Source organism: Carettochelys insculpta, chromosome 10 (assembly GCF_033958435.1).
Source record: "Carettochelys insculpta isolate YL-2023 chromosome 10, ASM3395843v1, whole genome shotgun sequence".
NCBI lineage: Eukaryota > Metazoa > Chordata > Testudines > Carettochelyidae > Carettochelys > Carettochelys insculpta.
In genome coordinates, this window is record NC_134146.1 from 11545354 (window position 1) to 11557603 (window position 12250).

Consider the following 12250-nt stretch of genomic DNA (forward strand, 5'->3'; position numbering starts at 1 on the left):
TGAGAAAAAAAATATGGCCTTAGTGGCTGTAAGTGGAATAGTAATCAAATGAAAAAGAAATTAACAAGCATGAAAAAGGAAATACTATTGGTCTAGAGGTATACATAATATTATTTACTATAAAACTTCCAATCTTAATGCACACATCCGTTGCTGGTAGTAAGAGACAAAGGAGCAACTCCACCTCTGGCATGACAGAAGACTACATGATCCTCAATTGTCAAGCGAGGGATGAAACACTCAGGAGAAGCTAAAAAGCTACAGAAAGACCCAAGAAAAACTATCCTGAAATTTACAGCTAATCTTGGTCATCTCCCTCTTACAGAGTGTGAGCACCCTGTGCAGTTCCATGTCCAATCTTCATTTCCTCATCCAAATAATAATATCAACATGTGATTCATCTTTGGGTTGGCATAGTCACATTTATTAATGACAATTAGCTGATTCTTACGGCTGAACTTTCTGTCCTGAAATGATTTGGTGGTGGCAGCGTTCAGATTTTGTGGTGTACCTGACACGTTTATTGAGGGAAATCACTTCAGTAAACCCTCGAGAAGCGCGATTTTGATTTGCACTTAAGTCACATTAACATGAGCTTAGTGCAAACTGAAACCACCCCCGCTCTCCTCCAGCTCCTGGCTCCCCCGCTGGCAGAGCCTGGCTGGCACACAGCTGCTTCTTTTGCCTGGAAGAAACCGTACCAAAAGCCTCTATCTGCACGCTAGGCAGCCATGCAGCCCCTGGCTTCTCCCAACTGGGGGTCCCACAGCTGTTTGTGCCGCATTTTCTCCCTGGGAGAAATGATCACTATCTAAACCCATCAAACTAGGAAACAGATAAAGCTATTCTAAAGGAATAAATGATTCCCAGGGAGAAACTGAGGCACAAGCAGCTGTGTGGCCCACAGCTGGGAGAAGCTGAGGGCCACATGGCTCCCCCCGCCACTGCCCCCAGCTGCCTGGCTCCCTAGCCAATCCCCCAAATATATGCAAAATTTGATTTACGCAGAGGTTGCGCAGGACACAAACATAAATCAAGGGAAAAAAGCAGTCAAGTAGCACTTTAAAGACTAACAAAATAATTTATTAGTTGAGCTTTCGTGGGTCTGTCCCACAAAAGCTCATCACCTAATAAATTATTTTGTTAGTCTTTAAAGTGCTACTTGACTGCTTTTTTGTTGTGGTAGTATATAGACTAGCACGGTTCCCTCTCTGTTACTATAAATCAAGGGATTACTAAATGCCAGTTACCTATGCCAAAGATCACAAAAATGCATACCAACCTGATTTAGCTCATACTGAATGTGACCTGTAGGTTCCTTGCTTTACTGACAAAAATATTTTAATCGAACACTTCAGATCTTTTGTAATAAAATACAGAAACCCATAAGAAAGGATATAATAAAGCAAAAGCAAGCAGGTTAGCCCACTGGGCGAACTCTACCTTTCACGAAAACAGACAGAACTGCCTCCCTATGGCTCATAAAAAAGAGCTTGTTCTTTTTGAAATGGATTTGCCAAAATATTTTAAGTCTAAAGCTCCATTTGCCTGGGATTTTTGCCTCCCATCCACCCAATGTGTTCCCACTTCATTGTGCGACACCAACCAAAAGGGGGAGTAAACACAAAGTTTCAAGGTAGAAAACAAATTAAATGTCATAAATAAATGTGTTGTCAGACACTTGGGCTATTTTAAATTCATTTTAAAGGAGGGGGGGAACTGCTCAGATGCCCAGCACACCTTCGAAGACTTTATTGACCTATGTTTCTTTACATTTATTCCTTTAGACTATCTTTATCTGTTTCCTAGTTTGATGGCTTTAGATAGTGATCATTTCAAATTGTTTCTGAAAACACTTGGCAGTGTCGTTGTAGGCCTTCAAACTACTAGAAAGGAGAAGGTGTCTAGCACCTAATCATTTTTAATTCACGCAGTCACTTAAAAAGCCAAACTAACAGGCATGCACTTATATATAGGTTTTTCAGAGACAGAAGTGATTTCACCCAGAGGAACGATCAAGTTTCAGAGCCACACTGGTATTCTGAGAGATGTGGAGGACAAATTACCTCTACCAGTAAAGTGTTTGCTTAGGAGTTTTAGAACATCATGATTGAAAAATGAGTCTTCAAGTAAAGCCACAGCTCACTTTGAGCTGGTGACCTTTCACTGAAGTCCTTAATCCAGTCCACATTAAACACTCCTAAACTAATTCTCTGTTCACATCAATCCTTACTTTTACAAGCCTGATAGTAGCCAATGCAAATGTGGTCAAGAAAAAAAAAATCAAGCAATGATCATGTTTCAAATCCAAGGCCTTTAATAACCAGTGTTTTGGCCAGTGATAATCTCCCTAGAGAGCAACACGAGACAAGACATCTTAACAGTGTTAACATACTGTGCTGGCAGAGTTTAGTGAATCAGAAAGACTCTTTTACAATACTGCAGTATCAGCATATAAGAACTTCCACTAACTGACCAACAGCAGTTCTGTGAAAAGCTAGGATATTGATCCAGCTGCATCAGAGGAGGAGAGACTCATGACAAGTTCAATTTCTGGCACAACCTATCACGTTAGAATACAAGGATGGAGAGGAGATTTCCTCTTGTCCCATCTGTGGGAAAGAGACAACTAAATCTAATGACTGAAGAAACTGGATTGACTGTGTGGGATTTAACATGATTGAGCACCACTGATCCTCAGTCCCAGGAATTAGTTATCAAACCATGGTGTCAAGTATTGGAGGGGTAGCTGTCTTAGTCTGGATCAGTAACTTTTCTGTTAGTCTATAAGGTGCCACAGGACCCTTCATTGCTGTTATCAGACCATGACATTGTTAACCAATTCTCTAAATGCTGCTTAAGAGAAAAGACAAAGAACACACTGTTAAGCACCCCACTGTAGATTAAAAACCAGACCACCAGGAGACGTATAAACTCGCAATAGGGAATCACTTGGACTGACAAGGCCAGTTGCTGGCTCTTCGAGATTCACTGCAGCATGGAAGGGTGCTTCGTCCTAAGCAGTTCAGTCCCCTGCCTCTAAGCGGAAATGTGTTCTCAGATTATTCTCTATTTTTTAAAAATTCACATAAACTGACTTGAAGAGACAAACTCAAAGAAAACTAATTCCATCTGTGCCCACTCTCTGCCTGTCCTGTGAGGCAGATGATTCGTGACTTTTTCCTATAACTAACTCTTTCATGCAGAGATTAGTTCAGGAACCAGACTGGGACCACCAAACTCATCTCACAGAGATTCCAGAACAGTCAGATAACAAATTTTGGTTCTTAGTGACAAAAGATAACAAGAAAACATTCTACAAATATATTAGAAGCAAGAGGAAGGCCAAAGAGAGGGTAGGCTCATTACACAATGAAGAGGGAGAAACAGAAAACATGGAGATGGCAGAAGTGCTTCATGACTGCTTCGATTTTCCCCAAGAAGATTAGTGGTGAGCAGATGCCTAATGTAGTGAATGCTGGTGGAAATGGGGAATGTTCAGAAGTTTAAAATGGTGAAGCACAAGTTAAAAACTATTTAGGAAAGTCTTCATGTCACCAGGGCCTGAAGAAATACATCCTACAATACGGCAGAGTCACAACATTCATGAGGGTTCTGTGTTGAGAACCTATGTGAATGCTGAATTTTGCAAAAAGGGCAAACAGCCCAGAGCCCCGGGGAAGCGGAAGCAGCCACCAGCGTTCCCAGCCCAAGAGCAGTGAGGTCACTCACAGATAAGTGAATTTGCAAATGTGGCACTCATGAATGTCACGACCTTGCTGTACATAAGAAGGAAATTGAGGAACATCCGAGCGATTAGCTCTTATCTTTGAAAAGTCATGGAAGTCAGGAAAAAACTGGAAAATGGTGAATATAGTGCCCATCTATAAAAAGAAAGCTAGAGACCAGTCAGGTTAAGTTCTCTGCCAGGAAAAATAACGGAGCAAATAATTAAGGAGTTCATCTGTAAACATCTGGAAGATAAGATAGGTAAGAGCCAACATAGATTTCTAAAGAACAAACCACATCAAACTAAACTGAAATAGCTTTCTTTGATAGGATAATAAGTCTTGTGAATAAGGGGAAAGTGGTAGATGTGGTATACCTAGACCTCAATAAAGCATTTGACACAATCACATGACCTTATTAATAAACTAGGGAAATGCAGCCTAGATGGAACTACTATAAGGTGGGTGTATAACTGGCTGGGTAACACATCTCAGAGGGTGCGTCTACACTTGCATTCCTCTTTTGAAAGAGGTATGCAAATGAAGTAAATCAAAAATGCAAATGAGGGATAAATTTGCGTATCTGACACCTCATTTTGTATATTCTAATTTTGAAAGAGCTTCTTTTGAAAGAAGAAAGCCAGTGTAGACGCTGCTCTTTCGAAAGTAAACCCATCTTCAAAAGAATCCTTCTTCCCTTTATTTAATCGGAAGAAAGCCAGTGTAGACGCTGCTCTTTCGAAAGTAAACCCATCTTCGAAAGAATCCTTCTTCCCTTTATTTAATGGGAAGAAGGATTCTTTCGAAGACGGGGTTTACTTTCAAAAGAGCAGTGTCAACACTGGCTTTCTTCTTTCAAAAGAAGCTCTTCTGAAGTTAGAATATGCAAATTAGATTGTAAATATGCTAATTTATCCCTCATTTGCATTTTCAATTTACCTCATTTGCATATCTCTTTCGAAAGAGGAATGCACGTGTAGATGCACCCAGAGAGTAGTTATTATGGTTCACAGTCATGCTAAAAAGGCATACTAAGTGGGGTTCCGCAGGGGGTCAGTTTTGGAGCCAGTTCTGTTCAATATATTCATCAGTGATTTAGATAATGGCATAGACAGAGAGTACGCTTATAAAGTTCGTGGATAATACCAAACTGGGGGTGCTGTTAGAGTTTGCAAGTGCTTTGGAGGAAAGGGTCTTAATTCAAAATGAGCTGGAAAAACTGGTCTGAGGTAAATAGCGTGAAATTTAATAAGGACAAATGCTAAGTACTCCACTTAAGAAGTAATAATCAGTTTCACACATACAAAATGGGAAATGACTGTTTAGGACTGCAGAAAAGGATCTAGAGGTCACACTGGACCACAAGCTAGTAATGAGTCAATAGTGTGATATTACTACAAAAAAGCAAACATAATTCTGGGATGCATTAACAGGAGTGTTATGAGCAAGACACAAGAAGTAATTCTGCTCTACTCTGAGCTGATTAGGCCTCAACTGGACTATTGGGCATCACATTTAAAGAAAGATGTGGAAAAACTCATGAGGGTCCAGAGAAGAGCAATAAAAATGATTAAAGGTCTAGAAAATGTGACCTCTGAAGGAAGACAAAGAATTGGGTTTGTTTAGTTTGGAAAAGGGAAGACCAAGGAACATGATATCAGTTTTCAAATACTTAAAAGAAGGTTACAAGTAGGAAGGAGAAAATTGTTCTCTTTTGACCTCTGATGATAGGACAAGAAGCAATTGCCTTAAATTATAGTAAGGGAGGATCAGTTTGGACATTAGGAAACACTTCCTGTCAGCGTGGTTAAGTACTGGAATAAATTGCAAAGGGTGGTTGTGGAATCTCCATCACTGGAAATATTTAAGAGCAGGTTAGACGGACGTCTGTCAGGGTGATCTAGATGGTGCCTGGTCCTGCCATGAGGGCAGGGGAGTGGACTTGATGACCTCTTGTGGTCCCTTCCAGTTCTAGTGTTCTATGATTCTAAAATTTTTACAATGGACACTCCAAAGAATTTGCTAAATGGTTACAGGCTGCACTTTTCTACTATATAAAGGTAGAGCGTACAGAGTCCGGGAAGGAGTTTGGGTGTGCTGGAGATAGAGGCAGCAATGGAGACCCTGCTGCTCTCCTTCCTCCAAGAGGCAAATACACAAGCTATGCTGATGTTAGCAAGTTTTTTTTTTCAAAAAAGTCAGGGTTCTTTCCAAAAAGCCCGCAGACCGTCTACACACAAAATGTGTTCTTTTGATACTAAATTGGAAGAATGTGCCACTTCTTCCGTCGGCCCTCTTCCGCTCCTGGATGAGGAACAGCACCTTCTTCTGAAAGATTCTTTCAGAAAAGAACATGTGTAGATGCCCCAGGGGGCCTTTTTTTTTTCCATGAAAGAGCAGTCCTCCACGGTGCTGGGTTTTTCGATCTGCGGTGTTACCTGGCTCATTCTTTTGAGAGAGCAGCCAGGGTCTGGCCGCTTTCTATCAAAAGAGTGGATCCATTTTTCCATATGCTTTTTGGTGTGTGGTCGTGCTTTTCCAAAAGAAGATTTTTCAGAAGAGATCTTCCAAAAGAACGTCTTTCAAAGTAGCACCGTAGATCTAGCCACAGAGACAAGCTCTCCCCTGCAGCCAGACACTTTGCAGCAGTGTGTGGGTGAGTGGCAGACAGACAGCCTGTCAAAGTGCTCCCACCTCCCCAAGCCAGTTTGCATTTACCCATAGAGAGCCAATTTGCATATACAGTTCCACTCACTCTGAAGTGTCAGATCTCCAACGCAGTGTAAAAAAAAACGGCTGTTACTGCATAGTATTTAGCTGACAGAATGGACAAGCTGGCACTCTGACTAGATTTAGAATTAGCTTTTCTATTTTGCTATTGTTTTGTTATGTAGCTGGCAATCGTGGTCCCTCCTTTCCTTGAGGCTCTGCTGTCAGCATACATAAGTTTGTCTCCTTTTTTTGTATCCTTGCGAACGGTAACATGTAGTGGTAACAGAACATAATGGGGAAAACAAAGAGTCCTTGAAACCTGCTACAATTCTATAATCCATAAATGGTATCACAACATTTCTACTAACAGATAATTTGGAGCATAAGCTCTTATGGGCAAAGACCTGCTTTGTTTGACAAAGCGGATCTCTGCCCCTAAAAGCTTATGCTCCAAATTATCTGTTAGTCTGTATGGTGCCACAGGACTCTTGCCGTTTTTGAAGATACAGACTAACACGGCTGCCCCTCTGATACCTGTCCAACACTTCTACTCGGCGCTTAACAGACACAAACCTGACAGGAGGAGATCAATATCGTCATATGCAGATTTACACGTCGGAGTTACCAGTCTGCAAAAAACTGAAGTTTCAGTTGAACTCCAAACCCTTAACTGAATACCCAGTTCCAACCCTTTGTCCTCTTCCATGCCACACACAGCAGTTTCTTTCCCAGTGAAAAATTCTAATCGACACAGAGGAGCCAGCTCAACTGAAGCCTGTTAAAGAGTAGCCCGACATACCTTCACATTAACCAACAATTCCCAGAGATTGCGTGGCAGCATCACAAGGGTGGTGTTCAGTTCAATGACATAGCACTTATCCAGGGCGATGTCGTGATAGACAGTCAGTCCCTAGATCCAAAAGAGACATCTCTGATTAAGCCAGAGGGAGAGTGAACTAGAAATGTTAAAACTCTATGAAATGGGCAGGGGCAGTGGCACCACCCACCATGAAGATCCATTAAAGGGTAATGCAAGAACATTAAAAACCCCAACCAGTCAAATAAATAATCCTTTTTGGGGCAAAGGCTGAGATTTAAGTTACCTAGATAAGTGTTATTTAAAATAGACATGATGTTCTTGCTTTTCTGTAGTATTTTATCTGTCTTCACCCTGACAATCCCTTACTACCCTTCCACTCTATAGTCTGCATCTCTCAAATCCCATCCTCTCTTACCTGGCAACATCCGGGGATACGTACGACCACAACCACAGATGTTCCAGAATGAAAGAATACTGGGCTGGAGCCCCCATTCCTGCCTCGTGGGGCCAGGAGATGGAGCCAGAGTCCGGGGGGAGGGAGGCTGGAGTTGTCTGGGAGCAGAAATCCTGGACCTTCCCAGTTCCAGCAAATTCTCATTTGGGACCGGTTAGGTCCAAGCATGCCAGATAAGGGAGGTGCAGCCTATACACCCCACAGCAATAAAGCCTTTGCACACACGTATAACCTTATACATGTGCTGACATCCATCACTGTCCAGTAACGCTCGACTACTCACCATACTTTGCACAGACACTCAGCCCAGGTGTACAAGCATAGTAAAAAGTGCCCCAAGTAGACAACACTACCTCCTGTAGGGTTTACTTACACCTGCATCTTCCATGCCAGCAGAAGGAGCCTTATCTCCCCCTTCCCATAGTTTGTGTGCAGTCACTATTTATTTAAAGCTTAAGCAAAAGGGGCAGAAATCCAACATGGCCGAAAATAATTTTCCAGTTTCTTCTCAAGGCAGAATTATAAAGAATGCACGTATGGGTCGAGGTGCATGACAGACATTTGTAGAGTGGGGATAAGTGTTATGGGAAGGAAAACCAGATGTTGATGTCATTATGTTCCTCTGGCCGCCGATGGATCGAACTACTGTAAAGCAAAGCTCTAGTGATGTCAGTGACGCTGCAGCAACTTACACCAGCTGGGGATATGGCCCTTCATCCTTTGCACAGCTCAGGAAGTTGCTCCTTGGACTAAGTCACCACTTAGGCAGAAGGGAATTAAAAACAAACTTGCAGCAGTTTGCCAATACAGTCAGTCACAAAAACATTACAGTGAGAGAAAGGCAGCGGTCTAGATCATTGTAACAGTCACCAAAAGAATTTGAAGGTACAGTGCAAGGAAAGGATGGCAAAGGAGAGTTGAGGCTGTGTTGTTACTAGACATCTGTTATTTTCAAACTTGCAAAGCTAGGAATTAAGAGAAGAAAACTCAACACATCTTGTGGTCTGTTAGTCTATTACACACCCTTACAGGATGCAAGTGTGAGAGAGACTGCCCTGGTTTACAGCATATCGTTAAACTTCAGATACTCAACAGCTTTTGTGGCTATTGTACCACATACTGCATTAGCTGTTGGAGCAGTACTTACAACAAAAAGTGACTATTAGGCTACGTCTACACGTGAAGCCTACATCGAAATAGGCTATTTCGATGAGTAACGTCTACACGTCCTCCAGGGCTGGCAACGTCGATGTTCAACTTCGACGTTGCGCAGCACCACATCGAAATAGGTGCTGCGAGGGAACGTCTACACGCCAAAGTAGCACACATCGAAATAAGGGTGCCAGGCACAGCTGCAGACAGGGTCACACGGCGGACTCAACAGCAAGCCGCTCCCTTAAAGGGCCCCTCCCAGACACACTTGCACTAAACAACACAAGATCCACAGAGCCCACAACTGGTTGCAGACCCTGTGCCTGCAGCATGGATCCCCAGCTGCCACAGCAGCAGCCAGAAGCCCTGGGCTAAGGGCTGCTGCCCACGGTGACCATAGAGCCCCGCAGGGGCTCGAGAGAGAGCGTCTCTCAACCCCTCAGCTGATGGCCGCCATGGCGGACCCCACTATTTCAAAGTTGCGGGACGCGCAATGACTACACGGTCCCTACTTCGACGTTGAACGTCGAAGTAGGGCGCTATCCCCATCTCCTGATGAGGATAGCGACTTCAACGTCTCGCCGCCTAATGTCGAAGTTAACTTCGAAATAGCGCCCGACGCGTGTAACCGTGACGGGCGCTATTTCGAAGTTAGTGCCACTACTTCGAAGTAGCGTGCACGTGTAGACACGGCTTTAGAGAGACTCATTGGTCCTAGAGCATTCGAAAGCTGGAGTTCTCCAACCACTTTAGTTTGGTCTCTCTGTACTGTGGCCTGATCTATACTCTCAAGCAAGGTGCAGAGGAACCCAAAACCTTCACACCTGCAGCCTTACATCCCTGTATGTGGGCGGTTAGTGAACTAGATCATTATGCGATTTATGGGATTGAAAAGATCTGATCTGTACACTCAACAGTAGTTGCTTTGCATGGCTATAAGACACACAAATTCAGTGTCCAATTATGTGCTACTGGTTCTGGGATTAATTCAGAAATTAAACCTCAATCCACACTTGACAGAAATCCCTGGTCAATTATGAACTGATGCCCAATGAGCTGAAGGATTCTTGCCTAGTATAGCACTCAGCTGAAAGGATGGTGTTTGTGATATCATCAGGAGGCAAAACAATTAAATAGAACAGTAACATAAAGGCACTCAGTGTCCGAGTGTGAGCCTCTTATTAATTCAATCTCAATGCTATAATTAAGCCTTAAAGGTGCATGCAAGGTAGGATCCTGGCAGACTGTTAGCCAGCACTGGCATGAGAGCTATGTAAGTCTAACTGTGCTACAGAGAAGCCATTGGTTATAGAAATTCCTCACCCGTTGGAAGTCGTGGATTATGTCTGCAGGGTCACTCCCCCCAAACTGGGGCACTGGGACATTGATCTGCTCATAGTTCTCCTCAATGTAAATTTTCACATCCTCATGCAACTCCAACCAACCCTTAAATGGCGAGTAGACAGAATCTTCATAGAGGACCCCACAGTGGAACATGCTCTCCTGTGGAAGCTGTGGAAACTAAATCAAAGTGGAGATGGAAAATACACACCATTACAAATCTCACTGAGAAACGATGCTCAGCACACAGCACAAGTGCAGGAAACAAGAAATGACACGAAGTTGTTTCACAGAACGTGTCGCTGAGATCCCTTAGGAACAAGTCTATCTATGTGTTTTACTAGTCAAGGTCACTGCAGTACAAGATCCTCCTCCTTAGTGCAGGCTGAACCTCTCTAGTCTGGCATGCTTTGGTCCAGCAACATCTATGATCCAGCATGATTTTAGTTTGCCAGATGTCCACTTCTTATGGGAATGGCCAAGATTCCTGCAGTCCCATGAAGTTTGTTTACAGCCACCAGTCCTACCTCTCCACGTTCTTTGCTGTTATTTATCTCTAATTTACCTCCACATGTTTTCTAAGAGTCCAGTAAGCAGTGGAATTTTTGGTGAATCTGCTAGACAATTCTGACCTCCTGCAATTGAACAAATTCTCTGGTTTGGCAACAGTCAGGTTCCAAGAGTGCCAGACTAGAGAAGTGCAACCTATAGCTGTTTTCTAGTTCTAGAGACGCAGCACAAACCTCCAATCCGGCACACAAATCCAAATGGAACACAATTTGCAGCAATGTTATCTTCCTCTACAGAACAGCTACAGCAGAGAGGTTAATTCTAACTGGACTTGCTGTTCTCACTCTGCAGTGCATTAAAACAATAAGGAATTTTCTACTTCACACTGGACATGGTTTGACTTTAACCAAATTTACTGCAAATAGGCAACACTGCACCCCAAGGCATGCAAAACAAAAGTGAGATGACAGGATGAGTCTAATCTCTGCTTCAGATTTTGCGTATAAAGCCACACAGCCTTGATGCCAATAATACCACCGTCAACCTTAAAGAGCTTCTAAAAACTGGAGCACACAAAGACGTTAATATACAGCCTTGAACGGCCCATCTGACACAGTGCTAATCAGCAAGCACATAACCTCCCTTTGTTCAGATGGTAGCAATGCTGGATGCTGTCCACTTCCTCAGTCAATAGTCATTTTAAAGCTTGTGTGACATCAGGCTTTTTGTAAACCACTTCCATGTTTAAAAAAACAAAAAAACAAAAAAACACCAGCTAGCGTGTTTATGTGAAAAGAAAAATTGTCATACATGTCGTGAGGATTAAAGCTCATTTATAAAGTCAGGTGGAAATAATGTATTTATATCTCTGAAAATGAAAATTAGAAATTAAATTTGCAGCAAGAAAGTGTGTTGAGCAAGGGAATGTATAAAACACTAGACTGCTGAGTACATAAAAGCTGCGTACGTAAATGCCCCCAGAAAGACTAGAACCTGGGCCCACTAGAGCTTGGCAGAGGCACTGCTACAGCTTGAGCTAAAGGCTAGCTGGCACTCAGCTTAGGCTGTAGAGGACACTTATTCTTTCCCTGTGAAGTGGTCTACATCCCACTACATGGGACAGTTAACCACACACAGTTGTGTGGATTACACACACAAATCCTGCAATCATAAAAGAATTAATTTGGTAAAAGCTGTTCAACAACAGTCCTCATCACAAAGCCATTACACAGGCCTGACGGGGTGGGGGAGAGAGGGTTAGCTAGCAATTCAGCGAGTGAGAAAGCTATATACTCTGCTTCTTGAAAAGAGGGCAGGGGACTTTTCTTTTGAAAACAAAATATGTGACGGCAGTGCTTGTGATGGGGGAAGGGACGCCCTTCCTTCTGCTTCAGCGCAAGTCCAGAACACACAGAGCTCCACCACCGCATGTGAGTCTGGAGCCTCCTTTGAGCAGAAACGACTCAGTTATAAACCGATCTCACCTCTGACTTTGTGTGTACAACTTGGTGTGACACAAGTGGAGATGTGAAC

General features: G+C 43.0%; 1 protein-coding gene across 1 annotated transcript in view; it reads right to left on the minus strand.

Annotated features, from left to right (window-relative positions):
- Positions 1 to 12250, minus strand: part of ITM2C (integral membrane protein 2C) — a 33742-nt gene that overhangs the window by 3446 nt on the left and 18046 nt on the right. Inside the window, exons 3-4 of the mRNA XM_075004301.1 lie at positions 10190 to 10387; positions 7240 to 7350 (exon numbers count right to left, since the gene is read on the minus strand). Of these exons, the coding sequence (XP_074860402.1) occupies positions 7240 to 7350; positions 10190 to 10387 (309 nt within the window). The remainder of the gene's footprint in view (positions 1 to 7239; positions 7351 to 10189; positions 10388 to 12250) is intronic.